Source organism: Nomascus leucogenys, chromosome 8 (assembly GCF_006542625.1).
Source record: "Nomascus leucogenys isolate Asia chromosome 8, Asia_NLE_v1, whole genome shotgun sequence".
Classification (NCBI taxonomy): Eukaryota; Metazoa; Chordata; class Mammalia; order Primates; family Hylobatidae; genus Nomascus; species Nomascus leucogenys.
This window is the reverse complement of record NC_044388.1, coordinates 43769672-43794692: the sequence shown is the minus strand read 5'-3', so window position 1 is coordinate 43794692 and position 25021 is coordinate 43769672. Positions and strand designations below refer to the sequence as shown.

The 25021-nt window shown below is 47.4% G+C and overlaps 1 protein-coding gene across 3 annotated transcripts in view; it reads right to left on the bottom strand.

The window, feature by feature from the left end:
* The window catches only part of PLEKHA2 (pleckstrin homology domain containing A2), a 69827-nt gene that overhangs the window by 35829 nt on the left and 8977 nt on the right, over nucleotides 1–25021 (bottom strand). For 2 of the 3 annotated variants that reach the window (XM_030817158.1, XM_030817160.1), the window contains exon 2: nucleotides 17208–17371. In XM_030817158.1, coding sequence (XP_030673018.1) covers nucleotides 17208–17348 — 141 coding nt within the window. In that variant the 5' untranslated portion in view covers nucleotides 17349–17371. Of the gene's footprint in view, nucleotides 1–17207; nucleotides 17372–17573; nucleotides 17643–25021 lie in introns of those variants that run through there. The other variant, XM_030817159.1, reaches the window with a different exon arrangement.

The window sequence follows — 25021 nt, the reverse complement described above, 5'->3', positions numbered from 1 at the left end:
AATACATAGGATACAAACTCACACAATATAGAAATATATATATATATATATATATATCTGTTCAGCTCATCTCATAGGGCTGTTATGAGTAGCAAAGGAAAGATATCTGTACAGTATAAAACACGAAGTGAATGCACTATTGCGACAGCAGGAGACTCACAGGCACCAGGTCTGGCAATGTGCTCTACCCTGACACACCATCTTTGGCTTTCTAATGTCCCCGTTGGCAGGGATGAAGCGGTGAAAACCCAGGGCAGTCCCATGCCAGAGTCACGGTCAAGGTTAGAAATCACAGCCCTGGGGCTTCAAATGCAGACCATTCACCTATGAATCTGAGACTGTCCATAGCTCCTGCTGACCTCTTAAATTGTTGCCAAAAGCCTCCAAGAAAAATCTCTGGGAGAGAGAGACTCCGTCTCAAAAAAAAAAAAAAAATCTCTGAGGCCCCAATACCTGGGGTCCTCTCAAAGCAATAAAAGAAGATGAATCTTGGATAAAGGGAATTTAGTAAATTTACCTAACAATTATCAGTGAAATGATCTATCAGGAGACAGCCTTAAGAAGTGTCTCAGGTGGACCAGGCATGGTGGTGGCTCACACCTGTCATCTCAGCACTTTGGGAGGCTGGGACTGCTTGAGACCAGGACTTTGAGACCACCCTGGCCAACATAGTGAAACCCCATCTCCATAAAATAACATTATAAATATATATATATATATTTTTTTTCCTTCTTCTTCTTTTCCTTTTTCTTTTCTGTAAATGTCTCCTCAGGGTGGTAGGGAAGAGTCCTTCTAACCCCAGCTATCTAAATTAACATACACTGCTTGAAGCAAATTCAAGCAAGAAAATGGACGGGGATAATACCACCAAAAAACGTATTCTCAGAACTCGAGAATCTTAGAGTGGGGGACCTAGAAAAGACTCTGCACTCCACGCTCTTCCCTTTGTGAATGAGGCAGTACGGCCAGATTTGCATGTGAACTGTGGATAGTCTGATTTACACTTCTATTTACACATTTTTTTCAACCACATAGTGACTGCTTTTTTTTTTTTTTTTTAGGAAACCTCTATTGGGTAGGAAGAGACAGGCCTTGTAGCCCTTAAATCAGAGTCCACATAGGAGCCCCGGCTCCCAAAAGGCATGAGTGACAGACACTGCCTTAGAGGGGAATGAGAACCGCTCTGGGCAAAGACACCGTGCTGCCCAAGGTCAGACTTACAGAGGGAGACCAACGGGCTCCAGGGACACAGGAACCGCAGGACTCTGCTGAGGACTAAGAGTCCACCACCCCGACCCCATTTTGCAGTTTAGGAAAGTGGGCTTGTGAGTGAGGGGATTTGTCCAAGGTCACATAATTGGTGGCAGAGCCTAAACCAAAGCTGACTTTCAATGCAGTGCCCTGGAAGTGGCATGGGGTAATTTTAAAAGCTTGAGCTGTTGGAATTCTAGCTGTGACATTAATGCTCTATAACCATAGGCAAGTCTCTTTACCTATAAAACGGAGATGCTAAACCCTGTTTCATAGGGTGGTGGGGAGAATTCCATGGAAAGACATGAGGGGGCCCACCCCCTCCTATTGGAGTCCCGATCCCCCTCCCACAGCACGAATTACAAGATGCAAATGCCAAATCTCAGGGCCGCTGTTGCACAACACACTTTCCTCACCCCAAACCACAGCCCAGCGGCCTCCGGAGCCCTAGCCTGAATTATGAGTGATGAAGTGGGATTTGGGGAACCATTCGGACGCTAACCCACATGGAACGACAACTATGAGCTGATCAGGTTTCAACTACTTCATCCCCTCTGCCCCTCGATGGCTGCTCCACCCTCTCTCCCGGCCTCCCTGGCAGCTCTCCCTGTTCAGAGAGAAAGATGCCGCAGCCACTCTCCAGGCCCAGGGACCCCAGAGGTAAGGGCAGGGGTCCTCACCCCTTCACCCACACCCCACCCACAGTCTGCTCCTGGGCTCAACTGTATGTCCTCTCCACCAGGAGAAGTCAGGAAAATATGATGTGTGTCTGATGCTGCCTCCCTCCCACCTTCCTCCCCATCCAGGGGAAATGGGAGACATGGGAGAAAACAGCCCCAGGATCCTTGAGGCTTGATCCAAAGTGACGCTCAGCGTCCACTCCAGTGACTGGACCTAGAAGATGAACGGTGACAGCTGACTGCCAGGGTGACACATCGGCAGCCCCAGGAAAGTGCTTTCTGATCAAGGAAGACAGAGCGGGGATGCCGGAGCTGAGGGCCTGGGTGGCCAGGTGTCAGGGCAGGAAGGCCAAGAAACAGCACCTAGGGAGGGGCAAGGGATTAGAGCTGGGGAGGGGAGCCCACCAAGCTGTTCCCCCTCTTCCCTGGCCATAGCTCAGACTCCTCTAGGAAAAAGACAAACTCAGGACTCTCCTCCCTGAAGCCTGAACCGACTCCAGCCTGCCCTGACCTCCCCTCTCTCTGGATTTAGGCACACAAATCCTTCTCCAACTTTGGTGCACACCAGAATCTCCTGGAGAGTTTGTTTTAAAAACCCCAAGAATGGCCGGGTGCAGTGGCGCATACCTGTAATCCCAACACTTGGGGAGGCTGAGGTGGGAGGATCGCTTGAGGCCAGGGGTTCGAGACCAGCCTGGGCAACATAGCAAGACTCTGTCTCTACAAAAAGTAAAATAAAGAAATTAGCTGGGTGTGGTGGTGCACATTTGTAGTCCCAGGTATGTGGGAAGCTGAGGTGGGAGGATCACTTGAGCCCAGGAGTTCGAGGCTGCAGTGAGCTATGATTGTGTCACTGCACTCCAGCCTAAGTAACACAGCGAGACCCTGACTCTATTTATTAAAAAGAAAAAAGAGATTTAAAAAAAAAAGCCCGCTCTCAAGCTTCCCCCACAGAACACTGAATGAGAATTAAATGGAATGTGGTCAGAACATGGACATTTTTAAAATGCCCCCACGTGATCCCTAAATAGGCCCAAGTTTAAGAACAGCTGGTCAACAGGAAAAAATCTAGCCTTGGACTCTGTTCTTGGAGTATGTTTTTCTGAGAATTTAGGGCTCTTCCTACTGGATGGAAGCACACGAAGGTCATGAGTAGGATCTTACTGCTTTACAGAGGGGACTCCTTAATTTTTAAATGAAAACAATATTTGCATGGTGGCGAAGTTCCCAACCAGTCCATACAAGCCCACTGAGTTCATAAAGTACTGGAAGACCAATGCCGCTCTGCCCACCACTGGCAAACGTTTCCTCGTGACTTCTCCCAGGTTCCAACTTGGGGGTCACTTCAGTTTGCAGCTCCCAAGACCTAGGCAAGGCCTCTGTGGGACAGGAATCAGGATCGGGTAGAAGAGGCAGGAAAGGACTGAACCCAAATGAAAAAGAGGTCAAAATGTAGGGGCAGAGTTGAGGAATGGGCCATAGGGAGAGGGACAGGAAGCATCGAGAGGAAGGCATCTGAGCAGATACAAAGTGGAGCCGGTGGGTGGTGGGAATGAAGTTCTGGAGGGCTGCTTATGTGAATCACCTCGGGAGATTTCTTTCTTTCTTTCTTTCTTTCTTTCTTTCTTTCTTTCTTTTCTTTCTTTTCTTTCTTTTCTTTCTTTTCTTTCTTTTCTTTCTTTCTTTTTCTTTTTTTGAGATGACTCCGTTGCCCAGGCTGGATATGCAGTGGCATGATCTCGGCTCACTGCAACCTCCACCTTCCGGATTCAAGCAATTCTCATGCCTCAGCCTCCTAAGTAGCTAGGATTACAGGCATGCACCACCACACCTGGCTAATTTCTGTATTTTTAGTAGAGATGGGGTTTCACCATATTGGCCAGGCTGATCTCGAACTCCTGACATGAGGTGATCTGCCCGCCTTGGCCTCCCAAAGTACTGGGATTACAAGCATGGGCCACCACCATGTCTCCTGGCCACCTCGGGAGATTTCTAAACAAACTAAGACGCATGCTTCATCCTCAGGGTTTGAACTCGTCTGGGATGCCCAGGCACCTGCCTGTTTCCAGAGCTCCCAAGGGATTCCATGTGCCTCCAGGTTGGAGGTCATGGCTGTAGACACCAGCTGGTCCTGCTGACTCTGCCCTAGAGACACAGCAGCTGGTGAGAGAAAAGGCCACGCCAGCCAGCAGCCCACAGGGTCACCCTGGCTGCTGCACCAGCAGCCAATAGAGAGGAGGGAGGAAAGGTAGGAGACAGAGAGGAAGAGGCAATGGAGATTCCCACGCCATGCCATGCCATGCCGTGCCGTGCCATGCCGTGCCATGCCATGCCGTGGGGTGCCGTGCCTGGCTGGCAGCGATCCCACGAGAGGATGTCTACAAGTCAGGAGTGGTCTGTACATTTGTTGGACTTCTAAATTTTGTGGAACCACATAGGGCACAGGGCAGGTTCCTGTTAAAAGATAGGTGGGCACGGTGGCTCACGCCTATAATCCCAGCACTTTGGGAGGCTGAGGCAGGGAGATCACCTGAGGTCAGGAATTTGAGACCAGCCTGGCCAACATGGTAAAACCCCTTCTCTACTAAAAGTATAAAAAATTAGCCGGGCATAGTGGCATGTGCCTGTAATCCCAGCTACTTGGGAGGCTGAGGCACGAGAATTGCTTGAACCCGGGAGGCGAAGGTTGCAGTGAGCCAAGATCGCGCCACTGCACTCCAGCCCGGGGGACAGAGCCAGACTCCATCTCAAAAATAAATAAATAAATAAATAAATAAAGACTTTAGTGGCCGAAGAGCTCTTGAGCAAAAAGGAAGGTACTGGCATTGTGGCAGACAATGCCAGTATCTTCCTTTTTGCTCAAGAGCTCTTCGGCCACTAGGGTCCTTGAAGGAGCCAGCTCCCCAGGAGGGGAAAATATACGGCTTATTCTTCTCCATCACCAAGGAAGCAGCTGAGGTGCCCATACAGGGATGTGGCACACCTCCCACGTTAATCCTTTTTCTAGCAACAGCAGTATTTCTTGTTGAAGGAGAAATTTTTACCCATGTGACTTCTACTCCCTTCCGCCTCTTCCAGTGAGAGTCACAAAGAACACAGAAATGACCAGAAGACCCAACTATCGATCCATAAACTCACAGCATGTCAGCACTCAAAGGTCCTGTGCATACCTCTTCATTCCCTACACATGAGTCCCCTAAGGCTCAACTGGGGGAAGTGACTTCCTTAGGGAGCCAAATGAAGACAGAGCTCAAACTCCTAACATCAATCTGGTGCTTTGGCAAGGTAACAGCCTGAGAAAGAAAGAAGGAAACTAACATATATTTAGAAATTATGATGCGCCAGACATGGTGCTATGCACCTTCACATGTGGTCGCCTAATCCTAACAATCCCATTTCACAGATGAAGAAACTAACAATGGGGCAGGTGAAGGAACCTGCCCGAGGTCACACAGGCAGCAAGCAGGGGAGCCAGTATTCAAGCCCAACCCTTCCTGATTCCCAAATCCCATGCACTTTCCTTTAGGCCCTGCCATCTGCCATGAGACATTATCTAAGAGCTGATTATCAATGAAAGGTAATACAAAAGCAGGGCCAGCAGGGTTATACCAAAAGAGGCCCAGTGTCATTGCCCAAGCTGGGCAGGGCAGGAACTTGTCCAACTGGCTCTTGGGTGCCAAACTCCAATAGACCAGGGATTCAGAGCAGAAAGGGGGAAGGAAGGAGAGATGCTGGTGCCATCTGACCTTCTCTTACAGGCCCCTGGGGTGTCCAGCGACAGTAAAAAGCAGCTAGCAGGAGACAGAAGGAGGGGACGTCCCTGGTAATCCCAGAGCTAGGGCATGAGCTAACATGGCTGTCTGTGAGCTAAAACCATAGCTCAGCCACCAAAAGCCACGGCCATCTAGACTCACAGGAAAGAATGTGCCTGCAGAGGGGGTATAGCTCGGAGTAGACATTTGAGTGTAGGAGAACGGCGTGACAGGACTGAGAAGGAGGAGCATAGCTGCCGCTGCCCCACAATCCAAAGCCCTCACCCTGACATGAGCAAGCAAAGCAGGGGAGCCAAGTGAATCCCAGGCACCAGGTGACCTGGGCCATGGCTCTACCTGCTGCTCTAGGGCCAAACACCTCTCCTCCCCTCTGCCCTGTAGGTCCACTTGCTGATGCTAACGCGGGGACACACGACACGCTGAAAGCTACTCTCCCCATTCTCCAGTTCAAAGTGTGTATTTAATCTTTCCCTTCAGGAGAAGTCGATTCTATATCATCCTCTGCTGCGTGGGCTTAATGTTTTTCTTCTATTACTTGGATGTCGATTTCTTGTTGACAGACACCAGTATCAGCTTTAGACAGGATAAATTTCATTGTGTGTTAAGTCTCTCAGCCACACCCCCATTCCTTTTATTTCCATCTTCCAACTCTGGCGACAGAGACTTAAAGACCAGGTCAGGCCGGGTGCGGTGATTCATGCCTGTAATCTCAACACTTTGGGAGGCCAAGGCGGATGGATCACTTGAGGTCAGGAGTTCAAGACCAACCTGGCCAACATGGTGAAACCCTATCTCTACTAAAAATACAAACATTAGCCGGGTGTGGTGGCGCACACCTTTAATCCCAGGTATCCGGGAGGCTGAGGTAGGAGAATCGCTTGAACCCGGGAGACGGAGGTTGCAGTGAGCCAAGATCACACCATTGCACTCCAGCCTGGGTGACAGAGTGAGTGAGACTCCACCTCAAAAAGAAAGAAAAAAAAAAAAGACCAGGTCAGAAGCCTGGGCTTCAGATAATCTCCTGGACGCATTTGGGTCCCAAGCCTGACCGCTGGCCGCCTAAATGTTTCTAAAGCTGTAAACTCAATAAGCCAACTCCATCAGCCCTTTGTCAATCCAGCCTCAAACTCAATGTCATTTCCCCTCCACCTTCTAATCGGTTTCCCTCTCCCCTCCCCAGTCTCTGTCGGTAATCCCACCTCCTCTCCCCAGTCAACCAGGTACTGAACTTTCAAACATTCTTCCCTCATGTGGCCTCTAAACCTGCCCCCCCCCACTCTCCATTCCCACCACCTCAGGCATATCAGGAAGCTCTGTGACAAATCCCCAGTCGTCATCTCCAGCTCCAGCTCTCCCCACCTCCCCATCCATCCCGATGTCCTGGCCAGAACAAACTTTCTTAACAGATAACATCTGTAGCACTTTAGAGCTCATCAAAGCATTTTCACATACATTATTTACTCTTCACAGCAACAATGTCACAGGTGGAGATCATTGAATCATTACCATATATTGTGGATGAGGACAGGAGGCTCAAAAAATGGATGTTTCCTTAATGAATATATTCATTATGTTGTCCTGTGCTCAACTGATATAACTAATAAAACTGGTCTCTGAAGCAAAATCTAATATGAACCCCTCTCCCAAACATGCAATAACCTCCTTTGCCTTAGAGACACAATTTAGATAATAAATTAATAAAATGATTTTTTTTTTTGAGACAGCGTCTTGCTCTGTAACTCAGGCTGGAGTACAGTGTCCTGATCACAGCTCACTGTGGCCTCTAACTCCTGAGCTCAAGTGATCCCCCCACCTCAGCCTCCCAAGTACCTGAGACTACAGGCATATGCCACCACGACTGCCTAATTTCTTTATTTGATTATTATTATTTTTTTTTAGAGATGGGGTCTTCCTACATTGCCCAGGCTGGTCTCAAATTCCTGGCCTCAAGTGATCCTCCCACCTCAGCCTCCCAAAGGGCTGGGATTACAGACAGGAGCCACCATGTCTGGTCATACCATTCTTTGGTAGAGAACTAGATCTATAAATATAGAAAGAGATGTATATAATAAATATATTGAACAAATGTTGAAGGTTAAAATGTAAAGCAAAATCTAACAACAACATACCAAAGAGAAGCTTTGAGAAAACTTAGAATAGTCATCACTATGGTTTCGCAAGTTATTTAACCTCTGCTAAGTTTCATAGCTTCTATCTGTTTAGCTGCTTGGACTTTAATACTGAGTAGTGCTAACTCTTAACACAATTCTTTCAATGTGCTACTCAGGTTTTGTTTGTTTTTGTTTTTTGTTTTTTGTTTTTGAGACGCAGTCTCGCTCTTGTTACCCAGGCTGGAGTGCAGTGGCGAGATCTCAGCTCACTGCAACCTCTGCCTCCCCGGTTCAAGCAATTCTCCTGCCTCAGCCTCCTGAGTAGCTTGCCACCATGCCCTGCTAATTATTGTACTTTTAGTAGAGACAGGGTTTCGCCATGTTGGCCAGGCTGGTCTCGAACTCCTGACCTCAGGTGATCACCTGCCTTGGCCTCCCAGAGTGCTGGGATTACAGGCATGAGCCACCGCGCCCGGCTTAGTTTTTAATTTTTTTAAATTTAGACAAAGTACATCCTGTTATAAAGAAACAAATTGTTTAAAAAATACGATGCCTACAGAAAACACATAAAGCAAAATTGCACTTTTTTATTCTATATTAAGCTCTCAAAAAGCCCACATATAATTTTAATTCTAAACATGTTTTGACCAGGCCCAGTCAAATCCAGCAGTGAGCTATGATTGCACACTACACTCCAGTCTCGGAGACGGAGTAAGAACCCTGTCTCTAAAAAAAAAAAAAAAAAGAAAGAAAAAGTAATTTTTAATAATAATTTTACCCTTAGCAAAATTTGCATTTGGTAAAAATACAGATTTGTCATTTATAATCTTCTTTTGGGATTTTTTTTTTTTTACCGAAGGATTCTGCGTTCTTACTCTAACACACTACAGACAAAAGCATATCAGCAATTCTACTGACTCCTGGAAATCACATGTCTACATGGATAGTTAAGATATCAGTTACACAAAATCCATGAATTTAAGACACTTTGCCCAAACAATTTGCTGAAGATCTGAAAGTTACCATGATGTTAAGAGATAGTCTCACAGGCAGAGATTATCTCCAGACAGACACAAGAAACTGTCAAGACTGGCTGCCCCTGCCGAGAGGACAGAAGTGGGAGGGAGAAATTTGTCGCTAACTCTGCAGTCCTACATTCCAAATTTTGCACCACGTGCATCTATTGCCCAATTTTTAAAGAATGTTATTTCCTGGTTCTTGGCATTCAGACAGGTTGAAGCATACAATGCAAAAATTATTCCTGGCTTTCAGCCAAAATTTGCTTAGGAAAGTTTCACATTTTTTTAAAAAACACCAATTTTCATGTAGCCTTTTAGACAACAGTACTGTCCATTATACATTATGTGTTATTATAACCTCCTCCCATAACTTTGTATGCTTGCTACTGAAATGCACCAAATATCCATCTTGTTACCAACAGTGCTAACACTCTTCACCCCATCAATGGAAAGAACTGCTTTCAGTTTATTTTAAAAAATTAAATAAAAGCAAAGGGCTTTCATTGGCATCCCAGGAGTACTAAGAGCCATGCAATCTTTTTGTTTATTTCATGATCCATGAGTCATATCGTGGCCTTTGGAAAGTAAAAGCATCTACGTATTTTTTGGAAAAAGAGGAAAAAACACATTTGACAGAGTAAATTTGACAAGACCAGCAATCTAGTGCAATATTGTGTTTCGCGCTTGTTTACTCTTTGTTCAGGGCCATATAATTTGGTCTTGCAATTACTTAGCCAAGTGGACATTAGAAAGGGGGGGACGTAAGCAATTCTCTGCACCTAAAACATAGTTACTCTGCAGATTGCTGTACTAGAGTAGGGCGGCCCTAAAGAATTTCATCTCCTCTATCATGATGGGAACCAATGTGAAATTAAAATACAACCGCTAGTGCCATAATATTGTAGTAACATTTCAAGGAAAATCAAGCCAGCATTTGTTTCTGTTCAATAATTATTTGATTGCATGCAAGATGAAGAAGTTCTAGAGTGGGGAGACTGGCTGTATAACATCATACCTACGGTCAACAATATGGTATCATGCATTTAAAAATTTGTTAAAAGGGTAGATCTCATGCTGAACGTCCTTACTATAATTTAAAAAAATGTTTGTTTGATATTGTCAGTATATTGATTTTTAAATGCATTAGCCAAATCAGTGTACATAATCAATAATAGAGACTTTCCATTTATACAGGTCCTTTTTAGCTAATGGGTTTTTGTTCTATATCAGTTTAGAGTCACCACTACCTGTACGAGAAGCCTTGATTCATTACTTAACCACACTGATTCTAAATTCTGCCAGACATTCAAGGCTGCGCCTGGCCCATGCTGTGTTCTGATCCCCAACACACCCCCACCGTATGCCCATCTAGCAGACATTGCCACCGGCCTCCCAAATTCCCTCCATCTTTTTTTGCCATTTGGCTGTGCCTTCCACGGCCTGCATCCACAGCTCTGCTTCAGAGAACTGCCTCTGGGCTGCTGGAAGCCGTTCTGCCCACATGTGCAGAGCTGGAGCCAGTGACTGCCCGGTGCAGGCACACGAAAGCCCAGCTCCCTGAGACAAGGCTGAGGCATGACTCACCCCAGCGCTCCTGCAAGCCCACAGTGAAACCGTCCCTTGCTCAGACTTCCACCTGGGCTCACACCCTTGTCTGGCCTCCTCCCTTCCCTGTCCTCCTTCCCCAGCTCTCTTCACAGTTCCCGCGGGAACATTTCCTCAATAAAGAACTTCCTGACAGATCTTGTCTCCGCGCCTGACTCCCTGTCTCAGCGCCTGACTCCTTGTCTCAGGGTCTTCTTCTGGGGACCCTGACGACCTTAAATGCCCCTCCAACCAGGAGAGCTCACCTCTGCCCCACAATGACTGCTGTTTCACCAACTGAGAACGCCCTCCTCCTCCTCATCTCTGCTTGGGGCAGAGTAGGTATAACAATCAAAAGACATCCTGTAAGTGAAAACCGGGCCGGGCATAGTGGCTCACATCTGTAACCCGGCACTTTGGATGCCGAGGTGGGTGGATCACCTGAGGTCAGGAGTTCGAGACCAGCCTAGCCAACGTGGTGACACCCCATCTCTAATAAAATACAAAAAGTAGCCAGGCATGGTGGTGCAGGCCTGTAATCTCAGCTACTTGGGAGGCTGAGGCACGAGAATTTCTTTAAGCTGGGAGGCGGAGGTTGCAGTGAGCTGAGATTGCGCCACTGCACTGGATCCTCAGCAACAGAGTGAGACTCTGTCTTAAAAAAATAAATAAATAAAAATTTTAAAAAGTAAGTGAAAACCCACAAAATGCTCTGCAAATACGAAAATGCATAGCAAAAATGAACCTCACATACCCTTCAACATCTAGATCTAGTGACACCTCCTCAGTGAAGGGGGGCTCCCAGCTCTCCCCACCCCAATTGTCTGTTTCCCCAAATACAGTGTAAACTCTATGAAGGCAAAGACTGTCTTGTTCACTGAAGTAGCCACAGTATTTAGATCAGCATCTGGCACACTGAACAAATTTAGTAAATATGTGTTAATAATGCTGTTGAACTCCAGGATCTCCTTCTATTCTCAGGAAATGAAAGGATAAAAGGCATGTAAGGATCACCTAGAGGCTGGGTGCGGTAGCTCATGCCTGTAATCCCAGTACTTTGGGAGGCCAAGGCAGTAGGATCATTTGAGGTCAGGAGTTCAAGACCAGCCTGACCAACATGGTGAAACCCTGTCTCTACTAAAACTACAAAAATTAGCCGGGTGTGGTGGTGAAAGCATCACCTAGAATGCCCATACTCCACAGGATAAATGACTTGCCTAAGATGTAAATCAACTTAGTGGCAGAGCCAAGATTGCAACCTTGATCTCTTATCTCCCTATCCTAAGAACTTTCCATATAAGACTCCACCTCCAAGCCCTACATCTTTCCCTTATGGGTGGCAGCAAAGGAAAATGGTAGCCCCTTCTCTTTCAACCCAAATATTGGCATCCGTGCACTGGCACTGGCACTTAATGATATGCTACCCTGTTATAATGATTTGCCAGGATTATTAGCACCATAGGTTTGTGTGTGTTGTTTTCCTCTCCCCAACTAACCCTGAAGCTTCCTGGTGGCAAAGGCCTCACTGAATTCATTTTCCACATCATCTACAAGACCTTGCACAGGCTGAGCACAAGAGGTCAGTGGGAGGAGGGAGGCAGACAAACAGGAGGTTGCACACTCAAGTCGATGGACCTGGCTCCAGCGCTGCATTTACCACCTGCACAACCATGAGCAAAGAGTGACAACAGACCCTAGGCCCCAGGATTATGGAGAGGTTCCATGGGGTAACACATGTAAAAGCATTTCACACCATGGCCGGTACTTGGCAACCACTTAGTAAGTATAAGCTGCAGTTAGTAATAACAGCAGTAGCAGCAGCAGTAACAGATTCAGGCTCAGTGAACACCACCTACCAGGTGGCTTCAACACACAAAGATCGGAGACCTGGGTCCAAAAATCTTCTGCTTATTACTGCCTATTAAATAATTAAGAAAACATAGCAGGGATCTCCTTTTCCCTATCACATAAAGATGTTCAACGACCACACACAGATCTCAATGCCTCTCTTCACAGGAATGGACCAAAATCCCCAGGATGCCCCTCTCTGCAGAGCTTCCATTCCATTTTGGCCCTGTCCCCAGTCCCAGGAAAGCAATGTTGGGCACTCCACATTCCCCAAGGACCTGACTTCTGACCACTTCCTTCCCTGGCCCTCTTTAGTTGAATGAATGAATGAATGAATGAACACATATTCATCAAATGCTGGACACTATGATCAAAAACTAAGCCACACGAGTGCCCTACCTTCTAGGACCTCCCAGCCCCAAGAGTCCTCAGGCTTCTCTTTCTTAACCAGAAACTACCTTTACAGGCTCTTCATCCTCCAAGTCACCCTTAGATGCCTGTCTCATTATCAGCAATAATGGCAGGCACACTAGAGTTAGACAGTCAGGGTTAGAGTCCCAGCTGTGCTACTTTTTTATTATGTAACCACGGGCAAATTCTTCCCGTCAGCCTCACCCACCTCATCTTCAGAATGAAGGCAATAATAACTACCAATTAAACTTGTTGTCAGAATGAAATAAAAAACCAATGAAGTGTGCTTGGCACATAGTAATAAATGCTCACTAATACCATTTTATAACTTACCTGAAACGTCCACGCTTAAATCTGGAGTGGCTGTTTGGCCGTTCACGCAACAAAGAACTAACCCAACCACTGAAGAAGTAAAATGTCCTGAATTATTTCTGTATCACAGCAAGACTCTCCTTTTTCAAGAATATGCCAAGCCAGGTGAGCTCTACTGCTTCCTGGGAAATCATAAAGAATCCCCAGCAGTGGGCCACTAGTTAGTTTTACCTGGTAATTCAAACTTGAAGAAGGTTCTACCACAAAACACCTTGAGAGCTCAGCTGGCAGGAAAGAGTAAGAGCCTGCCCTGGGCCAGGGGAACCTGCTGCAGAGGCTGACCCCAGAGAGCCTAGAAGGCAGCCCAAGGCACAGCGTTCAGGCTTAGCACAGGTTCTGGGCCCCAGTGACAAATCAGAGTGAGGGGAATCCTGACGACTGTCAATATTCAAGTTCCAAGATGGTGCCGCTGTGGTCCTGGGTGATCTGCCACTGACAGCACAACTCTCAGTCTGTGACCCAGGGTATGAAGAAAGATCCAACTCTCCAGGGAGGCAGCTGGCAACAGCCAGACAGGATTCCCCAAGCAAGTCAGTTTGGGTAAAACACAGCCCTAGTGGGGAAGCATGGCATGAAGTAGGTAAATCAAGACAAAAATCCATTCGAATGACTTGCGCTAACACAGCAGGTGAGTGGGAGGAAGTACACAAAGGAGGAGAATGGAGAGGGAACGTGAAGACCCATAAGTCACCCAGGGCTCATCTCTGGTGTGCCCAAAGCCAAGTCTACTGGCAACAAACACTTAACTCCGGCCAAAGCAGGAGCGTCGCTTGAAACCAAGAGTTCAGGCCAGTCGCGGTGGCTCATGCCTGTAATCTCAGCACTTTGGGAGGCCGAGGCCGGTGGATCACCTGAGGTCAGGAGTTCAAGACCAGCCTGACCAATATGATGAAACCCCGTCTCTACTAAAAATACAAAAATTAGCTGGGCGTGGTGGCACACGCCTGTAATCCCAGCTACTCGGGAGGCTGAGACAGGAGAATTGCTTGAACCTGGGAGGCAGAAGTTGCAGTGAGCTGAGATCACGCCATTGCACTCCAGCGTGGGCAACAAGAGTGAAATTCCGTCTCAAAAAAAATACAAAAATCGGCCAGGCATGGTGGCGGGTGCCTGTGATCCCAGCTACTCGGGAGGCTGAGGCAGAGAATCTCTTGAACTGGGAGGTAGAGGTTGCAGTGAGCCAAGATCATACCATTGCACTCCAGCCTGGGCGACAAGAGCAAAACTCTGTCTCAAAAGAAGGAAAAAAAAAAAAAAAGAAACCAGGAGTTCGAGACCAGACTGGTCGAAAAAGTGAGACCCTCCATCTCTACAAAAAATAAAAATAATTAGCCCGGTGTGGTGGCGCACACCTGTAGTCCCAGCTACATGGGAGGCTGAGGTGGGAGGATCACTTGAGCCCAGGAGTTTGAGCTATGATTGCATCACTGCACTCCAGCCTGGGCAACGGAGTAAGATCCCAAATTGAAAAAAAAAAAATGGCTAGGTGCAATGGCTCATGCCTGTAATCCCAGCACTTTGGGAGGCCGGAGCAGGCAGATCACTTGAGGTCAGGAGTTCAAGACCAGCCTGGCCAACATGGTAAAACCCTGTCTCTACTAAAAATAACAAAGTGTCTCATGCCTGTAATCCCAGCACTTTGTGAGGCCAAGGCGGGTAGATCACGAGGTCAGGAGATCAAGACCATCCTGGCTAACACAGTGAAACCCCGTCTCTACAAAAAAAAATACAAAAAATTAGCTGGGCGTGGTGGCGGGTGCCTGTAGTCCCAGCTACTCAGGAGGCTGAGGCAGAAGAATGGCATGAACCCGGGAGGCAGAGCTTGCAGTGAGCCGAGATTGTGCCACTGCACTCCAGCCTGGGCAACAGAGCGAGACTCCGTCTCAAAAATAAATCAATAAATAAATAACAAAAATTAGCCGGGCATGGTGGTACATGCCAGTAATCCCAGCTACTGAGGAGGCTGAGGCAGGAGAATCACTTGAATCCAGGAGGCAGAGGTTGCAGTGAGCCGAGATCGTGCCACTGCACTCCAGCCTGGGTGACAGAGCAAAGACTCTGTCTCAAAAAAAAATAAAGAGAAAAGAAAAGAGCAAAGGAAAGGAAAATGATATCGCAGGGCCTGAAGGCAAACCAGGCCCATTACATGACAAATGGCAGCATTCCAGGCTGAGTTGAGGGTGTCACAGTGTGCCTAGGAAGGGTTCATTCTGAATACTAGGCACTTCAAATGAAAGTAAGCAACCGGTTTATCAGGGCTGCAGGGTGAAACACGGGGCTCAGTTCTATTTAGGGTTAATCCTTCCTGGAGAAGGCAATTAGCAGCAGCTGATTTTCTGAGTATGTTTTCCGCATCTATACTGTTTTTCTCTTGGCCATCAAATCTAGAAGACAAATGCCCAAGAATACTAGATGATTAGTCCCTGGACAGTGACCTAGAGATTCACATAACTCGTTTTCCACATTGCATCTTAAAGCATAACTCCATCCCTGGGACATTCAGAATTTCCTCTTCCCAAGCCTCGGAACTAGAGCCAAATCCCAGATCCCACACCCCTCTTCATCCCAACACAGCCATGACCTGTGACCTTGCGGTTCAGAGGCCATGTCAGTGTTTGCAGGCTCATTCCACCAAATCACTCACGGGTAGAAGGAAAGAGCTAACAGCACTCAGGGCCAGAATAAGAAAAGGCTGGAGATCCCAAATCAGGGTGAAGCAACTTGTTCCCAGAGCAGTGATGACTCCAGGGACTCCCAGACATAGCAGTCAAAGGTAGGTGGCCCCCATCTTTGTGCCTGACCTCCACAAGATGCTCAGCAAGTCACCTAATTCTGACCATGTCCTTGCCAAGATCCAGTGCAGTGTCTGAGGCTCTCCTCATCTGGACCATGAGGAAACAAAACTGGGTGACCTCCAAGGGCACCTCCAATCCAGGATTCTAGGACTTCCTGAGTCAGGAGACCAGAGAAGTCCAACATGTGTCAGGCTCAGGGAACCAGGTCACATTCTCTGCTGGGGAGGGGCCCCCAGACTGGAAGAGCAGGAGCAGCCACAGGCCACAGCCCTGGAGAGAAGTGACAGGAAGTAAGCCATGCCTTGGAGCCTGGATCCAGGACTTGGATCTCACTGGCAGATCCTGGCTGGTCTCTGCATGTGAGAGCAGACACCAGATGCCAGGGTCAGGACAGCATCCTTCTCTCCAAGCTAAGATCTGAGATGGTTTTCTGTGTGTGTGTGGATGGGTGTGTATGGTATATGTGTAGTATGTGCGTATATGTGTGTGTGCATGTGTGTATGGTGTGTGTCTCTGTGTGTGCATGTGTGTGTCTGCGTGTGTATGGGGTGCATGTGTGTGTGGTGTGTGTGGTGTGTGTAGGGGTGTGTGTGTATGGGGGTGTGTGTATGGTGTATGTGTGTCTCCGTGTGTGTGTGTGGTGTGTGTGTATGGGTTGTGTATGTGTGTGTGGTGTGTGTGTATGGGATGTGTGTGCATGTGTGTGGGCGTGTGTGTGTTTAATGTGTGTCTGGTGTGTGTTTATGGGGTGTGTATGTGTGTGGTGTGTGTATGGGGTGTGTGTGCAAGTGTGTGTGCATGTGTGTGTATGTGTGTATGGTATGTGGTGTGTGTTTATGGGTTGTGTGTGTATGTGTGTGTGTGGTATGTATGTATGGGGTGTGTGTGAATGTGTGTATGTGTATGCATGATGTGTGTCTGGTGTGTGTATGTGGTGTGTGTATATGGGGTGTGTGTGCATGTGTGTATGGTGTGTGTCTGGTGTACTGGTTGTGTGTGTGTGGTGTGTGTCGTGTGTGTATGTGTGTGTGGTATGTGTATGGGGGTGTGTGTGTGTGTCCGTGTGGTGTGTATATGGTGTATGCATGTGTGTATGTGTGGTGTCTGTATGGTGTGTGTGTGGTGTGTGTGTATGAGTTGCATGTGTGTGCGTGTGTGTGGTGTGTATGGGGTGTGGGTGGTGTGTGTGCACGTGAATGTGCATTTGTGTGTGTGTCTGCGTGTGTTGTAGGGTTGTCCCCTCCCTGCTGATTAGTAGGGTGTGTTGCTCATGAGCCTAGGCCTAGAGGCTAACCCCTTGTGCATTCCTCTGGCGCAATGATGGGCACCCAGTAGCCCCGCCCCTTCCCACTGACCCTCTCACCTGGGGGTTGTCCATATACCAGAGGAGGCAGTTAGCCTGGGTGTCCAGAATGAAGTACCTCCGCAGAAACTTGCCGCTGTTCTCATGCTCCTCGATGTCCAGAAACCCACAGATTCGGTTCTGCCGATCCACATAAGGCATTCCTGGGCTCTGCTCACATCACCCTGCGCGCAGAAGGGAGGTGCTGATGAGAAGAAGGATGAAGCAGCTCTGCCTCAGGACCTGCAGGAATCTTTCCCAGAAGCTGGGCTGAGACTCTCTCACCAGCTTCCTTCCAGGGGGGCACCAAATGTTCCACCCCAGACCCTGGAAACCTCTCCCAGTGTTAAGCACCCCTAAAAATCCGTTCACACGTATTCAACTCACTTTTCCAAGGCTCTATCTGCCCAGGATAGCGTTGGGCACTTTACATCCATAGAGGAGATAAGCCCAAACTTTAGATCAGGGGCCTGCATTCAAATTCCAGTTCTGGATACTTGTTAATTGTATGACCACCAATTATTTAACCTTCGTGTGCCTCAGCTTCTGCATCTGTAAAACGGGATTAATAATAGTACACCTCATAAGGCTTGGACTCAGAATTAAGTGGTAGGCACACAATAAGCACTTCTTGAACAGTAGCTATTATCGTTCCTCTGCACGAAACCTTGTGAAGTGGCTCGCAACTCAATTTTATACATGGAAGAAATGATCTCAGAAAGGATGTAAGCTCCAATTCAAACATCTGAATAAAATTCTGCCAGGCTCTTGAACAATACCCCACAAGCACAGGCAACCAAAGCAAACATGGACAGGCGGGATCACATCAAGTTAAAAAGCTTCTGCACAGCAAAGGAAACAATCAACAAAGTGAAGAGAAAACCCACAGAATGGGAGAAAAATCGGCAAATTACCCATCTGACAAGGGACTAATAACCAGAATATATAAAGAGCTCAAACAACTCTATAGGAAAAAAAAATCTAATAATCCGACTTTAAAATCGACAAAAGATTTGAATAGACATTTCTCAAGAAAAACACATAAGTGGCAAACAGGCACATGAAAAGGTGCTTGACATCATTGATCATCAGAGAAATGCAAATCAAAACTACAGTGAGATATCATCTCACCCCAGTGAAAATGGTTTTTATCCAAAAGACAGGCAACAACAAATGCTGGTGAGGAAGTGGAGAAAAGGGAACCCTTGTATGGTGTTGGTGGGAATATAAATTAGTACAACCACTATGGAGAACAGTTTGGAGGTTCCTCAAAAAACTAAAAATAGATCTACCATATGATCCAGCAATCCCACTGCTGGGTATACACCCAAAGAAAGGAAATGAGTCTATTGAAGAGGTATATCTGCACTCCTATGTTTGTTGCAGCTCTGTTCTCAATAGCCAAGATTTGGAAGCAACTTAAATGGCCATCAACAGATGAATGGATAAAGAAAATGTGGCATATACACACAATGGAGTACTATTCAGCCATAAAAAAGAATAAGATCCTGTCATTTGCAACAACATGGATGGAACTGGGGATCATTATGTTAAGTGTGAAATAAGCCAGCCACAGAAAGACAGACATCACATGTTCTCACTCATTTATGGGATCTAAAAATCAAATCAATTGAACTCATGGAGATAGAGTAGAAGGGTGGTTACCAGAGGCTGGGAAGGGTAGTGGGGGGCTGGGGGGAAGTGGGGATGGTTAATAGGTACAAAAAATAGTTAGAAAGAGTGAATAAGACCTACTATTTGATAGTACAACAAGGTAAATATAGTCAATAATAATTTAATTGTACATTTTAAAATAACTAAAAGAGGCCAGGCGTGGTGGCTCATGCCAGTAATCCCAGCACTTTGGGAGGCTGAGGCAGGTGGATCACCTGAGGTCAGGAGTTCGAGACCAGCCTGGCCAACATGGTGAAACTCCGTCTCTACTAAAAATACAAAAAATTAGCCAGTCGTGGTGGCACATGCCTGTAATCCCAGCTACTCAGGAGGCTGATGTAGAACCCAGGAGCTGGAGGTTGCAGTGAGCCGAGATCACACCATTGCACTCCAGCCTGGGCAACAAGAGTGAAACTCTGTCAAAATAAAATAAAATAAAATAGTATAACTGAACAGTTTGTAACACAAAGGATAAATGCTTGAGGGGATGAATACCCCATCTTCCATGAAGTGACTGTTATGTGCTGCAAGCCTGTATCAAAACATCTCACGTACCCCATAAATATATACACCTACTATGTACCCACAAAAATTAAACATAAAAAAATTTTTCTAAAATTCTGCCAGGAATTAAGTCACAAAGGACAGCCTCTCCAGCTCCATGAAGATACCAAGAGATTAAAATGCAAGGGGCTTCTGGAGCCTTGAGGTAGGGTCAGGCCCTGGCCCAGCATCTTACATCACTCCGCTGTCACTGTTATGGGGTGAATTATGTCCTCTCAAAATTCACATGTTGAAGTACTAACCCTAAGGCCCTCAAAATGTGGCTGTATTTGGAGACAGAGTCTTTAAAGAGGTGACTGAGTGAGCATGATGTCATTAGCATGGGCCCTAATCCACCATGACTGATGTCTCTATGAGAGGAGGAAAGACCCTGTGAAGACACAGGGAGGTGACGGCCATCCACAAGCCAAGGCACAGACCCTGGACGGATCTTTCCCTCATGACCCTCAGAAGAAACCAACCCTGTTAACACCTTGACCTTGGACTTTCACCCTCCAGATCTGTGAGAAAATGATTCTGTTGTTTAAGCCATCCAGACTGTGGTCCTTGGTTATGACGGGCTGAGCAGCCTAATACAGTTACCCCTTATAATGGAAAGAATGGGGAATCAGAACAAAGTCCCAGGCTGGGTGCAGTGGCTCCCAACTGTAATCCCAGCACTTTGGGAGGCTGAGGTGGGAGGATCGCTTGAGGCCAGGAGTTTGAGACCAACCTGGGCAACACAGCGAGACCTTGTTTTCACAAAAATATTAAAAAATTAGCCAGGCATGGTAGCATGCCTGTAGAACCAGCTACTCAGGAGGCTGAGGTAGGAGAATCGCTTGAGCTCAGGAATTTGAGGCTGCAGGGAACCATGAGAGCACCACTGCACTCTAGCCTGGACGACAAGTGAGACCCTGTCAGAAGAAGAGGAAGAAAGAAGAAAAAAGGAGAAGAAGGAAGAAAGAAGAAGAAAGTCCCAGCCCATGAGCACTATCCCAACTCCAGAACAGTCTCTCTGGTATTGTGGGATGAGCCACACCTTCAAGCCAGCCAGCCTCTGTTCTTGTTGCAATTTTCTTAGGCCTCTCTGAGAGCCAAAGGGAAGGGCGGGAGCTCTATTCTGCTCCCCAACCAAGATTGGCCCGTCAATGAGCAGAGACACCCAATTCAAAGGCACACCCAGTGCCGACGTGGGACAAGGTCCCACAAGGGTCCCAAAGCACCACATGACCTTCAGACTTTCAAGGTCAGACCCCACCCACTGCTAAGCCCTGACAGACTCCAACAGAGTGAAGTTCCTGGTGGCCCAAGCCCACAGAGGCCCTCTGTCCACAGCCACACAAAGTTGTGAGATGGCTGGCTCAGGCCATCCCCCACAACGGGATGCTGGGTCTCTGGATGAGCTGCAGAGACCCAACAGCCCCGGTACTGCAGGCCCAGAGGGAGACACCCTCCCACAGCACAGGCTAATATCAGGCGGATTCGGATCAGACTAATAGTAAGGGTGGCGATTGGTGGTGTGGCATGTTCTCTCCCACCTCCACAAGGGCCAGTGCTGAGAGGCGGCCCCTAGGAACAAATGCCCCCAAAACACACACATGGATACCAGTGACCGGTGAACACTTGATCCAGGTGAGGTCTGGGGGACCGGAGACACAGACATCAGGGAGACGCGTCGGGGAATCCCACAGCTACTCACTGCAAAAGGATAGGGGACAAAGAGCGAAGCAGACGAGAAACAGGGCAGAGGTGAAACAGCACAGCTAAGGAAGAAGTCAGAGGAGCCGCAGTAAAAGAGGCAGTAAGAAGGATCAACTGTGGACAGAGGAGGTTTCAGAAACACAGCAGAGAAGGATGTGTTGCAGCACAGCAGGGGCTGGGGGAAGCACACCCCTGCCCAAAGCAGCAACCCTTCCATTATGGCACCTGCAGACAGACCCAGGGCCTCCTACAACAAAGCTTCCGCCCCAGCTCCAGTTTCACAAAGGAGCAAGTTTGAGTTCAGAAACAGGAGAGAGATGGGCACAAGCCAGTAATGAGGAACAGACGCCACAAGAGGAACGTGAAGTCTCCCAGCAGACACTGGGTCAAAGGCAGCAAGGGGAGTGGTCTGGCGCTGGCTGGGGGCGGGGGAGCATATCCTGGAGAGAAGCCTCAGCTCCCTGGATGACAGAGGAACAGAAGTCCCACCAGAAGGGCTGGGCCAGCATTCTGGGAAGGGTGCAAAGCTGCCTGGTCAGGATGCTGGTGATCGCCAGCCCCCCAAGAAAACCAGGCAAACCCCCTTGATGCCCAACCAGTCACAGACAGATTTGCAGGGGCTGCAAGGACTATCGCTACTCTTGAGGCGTCTCCCAGAGAAAACACACAAGCTGCTGTGGAAGAGCAAAGCTAGCTGTCCTGGGCCCAATCGCTAAGCACGGTGCCCAACTGAACACTGGCTTTCAAATTTCCCCTTTTTAGCCTGCAGGATTCATCATGCCTGTCTTTTTCTTTTTTTTTTTCCTTTTTGAGATGGAGTCTCGCTGCGTCGCCCAGGCTGGAGTGCAGCGGGGCAATCTCGGCTAACTGCAACCTCCACCTCCCAGGCTCAAGCGATTGTCCCGCCTCAGCCTCCCAAGTAGCTGGGATTATAGGTGCATGTCACCACACCCAGCTAATTTTTGTATTTTTAGTAGAGACGGGGTTTCACCATGTTGGTCAGGCTGGTCTTGAAATCCTGACCTCAGGTGATCCACCAGCCTCGGCCTCCCAAAGTGCTGGGATTACAGGCATGAGCCACCATGCCTGGTCATGTCTGAATTTTTCTGAAGTCAGAGGCTAAAGAAGGCACTCTTTCTACAATCCTCTAAAAGTCCAATTTTGTTTCAGGGGCCTCACGGTGGGAGAGGATCCTCACGGACCCAAGGGGAAGATAAGCATTCAGGTTACAACATCTCCTGACTGTGGTTCTATCCCTAGAAAAAAACAGCTGCTCAGACGTCCCGAGAAGCAGCTGAGTCACAGAGCTCATCAGGAATGTGGGAGGTGGGGGGAAGGACCGGCTGCAGGAGAACAGAGCATCACACAGAAATGTGGCTCTAACTAGCTGACCCATGCAGCAGCGGCACGCTCAGATGCTGCGTACAACATGAACCTCAGGTCCTGAGCCCTAATCCTCTGACGGTTCATTCTGATCCCATTTGTACATCCCTTGTCTCAACAGCTGCTAAGATTGGGTCCACAGAGCTGCCCCAGGCCCCCAGATCCCCTGTCCTCGCCTCTTCAGCCATGTCACCATAATCTTCCAAATCTTCTCTGGCTCTTCCTCTTCTTCACAGAGGCCTGTGTGGAAGTTAACTTTGCCAGCTCATCCCTAGCTTCTACTATTCCAGCAATGAGCCAGTGAGGGGAGAAAGGGGAGTGCCAGTAGTAATTGGTACTTAGATGGGGGAACAACTTAGTGTACATATATATGCTATCACCCCCAAATCCCCTGCCAAGACCAAGGCAAAGCTTCAAAATGTCTTTTCTAACTCTCACAACACTCTGCCAGTTACATAGATGGTTTTTTGTTTGTTTGTTTTGTTTTTTGAGACAGAGTTTTGCTCTTGTCGCCCAGGCTGGAGTGCAGTGGAGCCATCTCGGCACACTTCAACCTCCACCTACTGGGTTCAAGTGATTCATTCTCCTGCCTCAGCCTCCAGAGTAGCTGGGATTACAGGTGTGCACCACCACATCTGACTAATTTTTGTATTTTTAGTAGAGACAGGGTTTCACCATGTTGGCCAGGCTGGTCTCGAACTCCTGACCTCAGGTGATCCACCAGCCTCAGCCTCCCCAAGTGCTGGGATTACAGGCGTGAGCCACCACACCCGGCCAAAATCACTTATCTTAAATTTCATTTTATGTTTTTATTTTTTAGAGACCCGGGTCGCACTCTGTTGCCCAGGCTGGAGTGCAGTGGTGTAATCGTAGCGTACCGCAGCCTCCAACTCCTGGGCTCAAGCAATCCTCCTGCCTCAGCCTCCCCAGTAGCTGGGACTACAGGTGCACACCACCATGGAGGGCTAATTTTTTAATTCTTCATAGAGATGGGGTGTCCCTATGTTGCCCAGGCTATTTTCAAACTCTTAGACCAGGCAATCCTCCTGCCTCAAGCCTCCCAAAGTACTGGGATTATAGGCATGAGCCACCACACCCAGCCTTAAATTTCATTTTGTCCTGAGTTCCCCAGTGTGAAAATATTGGGTAGAAGGTGACCGAGGGTGGTTTATCCCAGGAGTTCCCAGGTAAGCCTGTGGGCATCCTGACAATACCCAGCCCTCATCTCCTGGGACAACATGGAAAGCGTTCATGCTGGGGCCGGGCACGGCGGCTCACACCTGTAATCCCAGCACTTTGGGAGCCCAAAGCAGGTGGATCACTTGAGTTCAGGAGTTCAAAACCAGCATGGCCAACATGGTGAAACCCTGTCTCCATTAAAAATACAAAAATTAGCCAGGCATGGTGGCGCACACCTATAATCCCAGCTACTCGGGAGACTAAGGCAAGAGAATTGCTTGAACCTGGGAGGCGGAGGTTGCAGTGAGTCGAGATCACGGCCACTGCACCCCAGCCTGGATGACAGAGTGAGACTCCATCTCAAAAAAAGAAAAAAAAAAAAGAAAGAAAGAAAGTGGAAAGTGTTCATGCTGGGTTAGAGCTCTAGATACCCCTCTCTCTAGATGGTCCCTTCACCTTTGCTCTCACACCGTAATGAAACTATCTGGCAAGTAGCCTCCTGGCCTTCACAACACACAGCTAACAAAGCACACAGGGTATTTGCAAGAGAAGGGGCCTCTATCCAACCCACTCAGCACCCTATCTTCCCTAGCCAAACCTCCCTCGTGTTTTCTGGGTTTAGTGCAAAAATCATAATATAACAATGCTGGAATTATTTTAACAATCACTCCAGCCAACAATTTTCACATTTGCATGCTTTTTCATGTCCCTATCCACATAATTGGCCTTTTTAAAACTTAAGATGATGTCATAAGCATTTTCCATGTTGCTATACAGTCTTTATAAATCATTGTTTCTAATGGTTGCATAACATTAATGGACTGGTTTTACTATAATTTATATAACCATTTCTCTACAATTCAATTGAAGGTTGTATCCAATTTTTCACTATTATACATAAGGCTAAAATTTGTATTTTCATGCTTTATTTCTTCTTTTACATGGAAAGAGCATAAATTCCAAGTAACAGTACAACGAGATCACAGGCTATGATCTTTCAGAATTCTTGAGTCCTTTTACAAAATTGCTTTCTAAAAAGATTTTATCTATGTTGCAACCAGCAATATATTGTTACCATCACTATAATCTTACATATATTGAATGTTCTCATTATTTTAAACTATTGGTGGTTTCAAATACATAATGACGTCTAGTGAGGTTGAACATTTTTTAAAAGTTTGTTTCCTATTTCATCTACCTTCCTGAACTTCATTAAAAGCAAATCAAGAGTATATGCATACAGAATTCCTCTCTTTCTGTCTCCCTCCCTGTCCTTCTCTCCCTCTCTCCTTCATTCTCTCTCTCCCTCTCTTTTCTCTCTCTCACAAACAAACACCAAACCAAACCAAGAC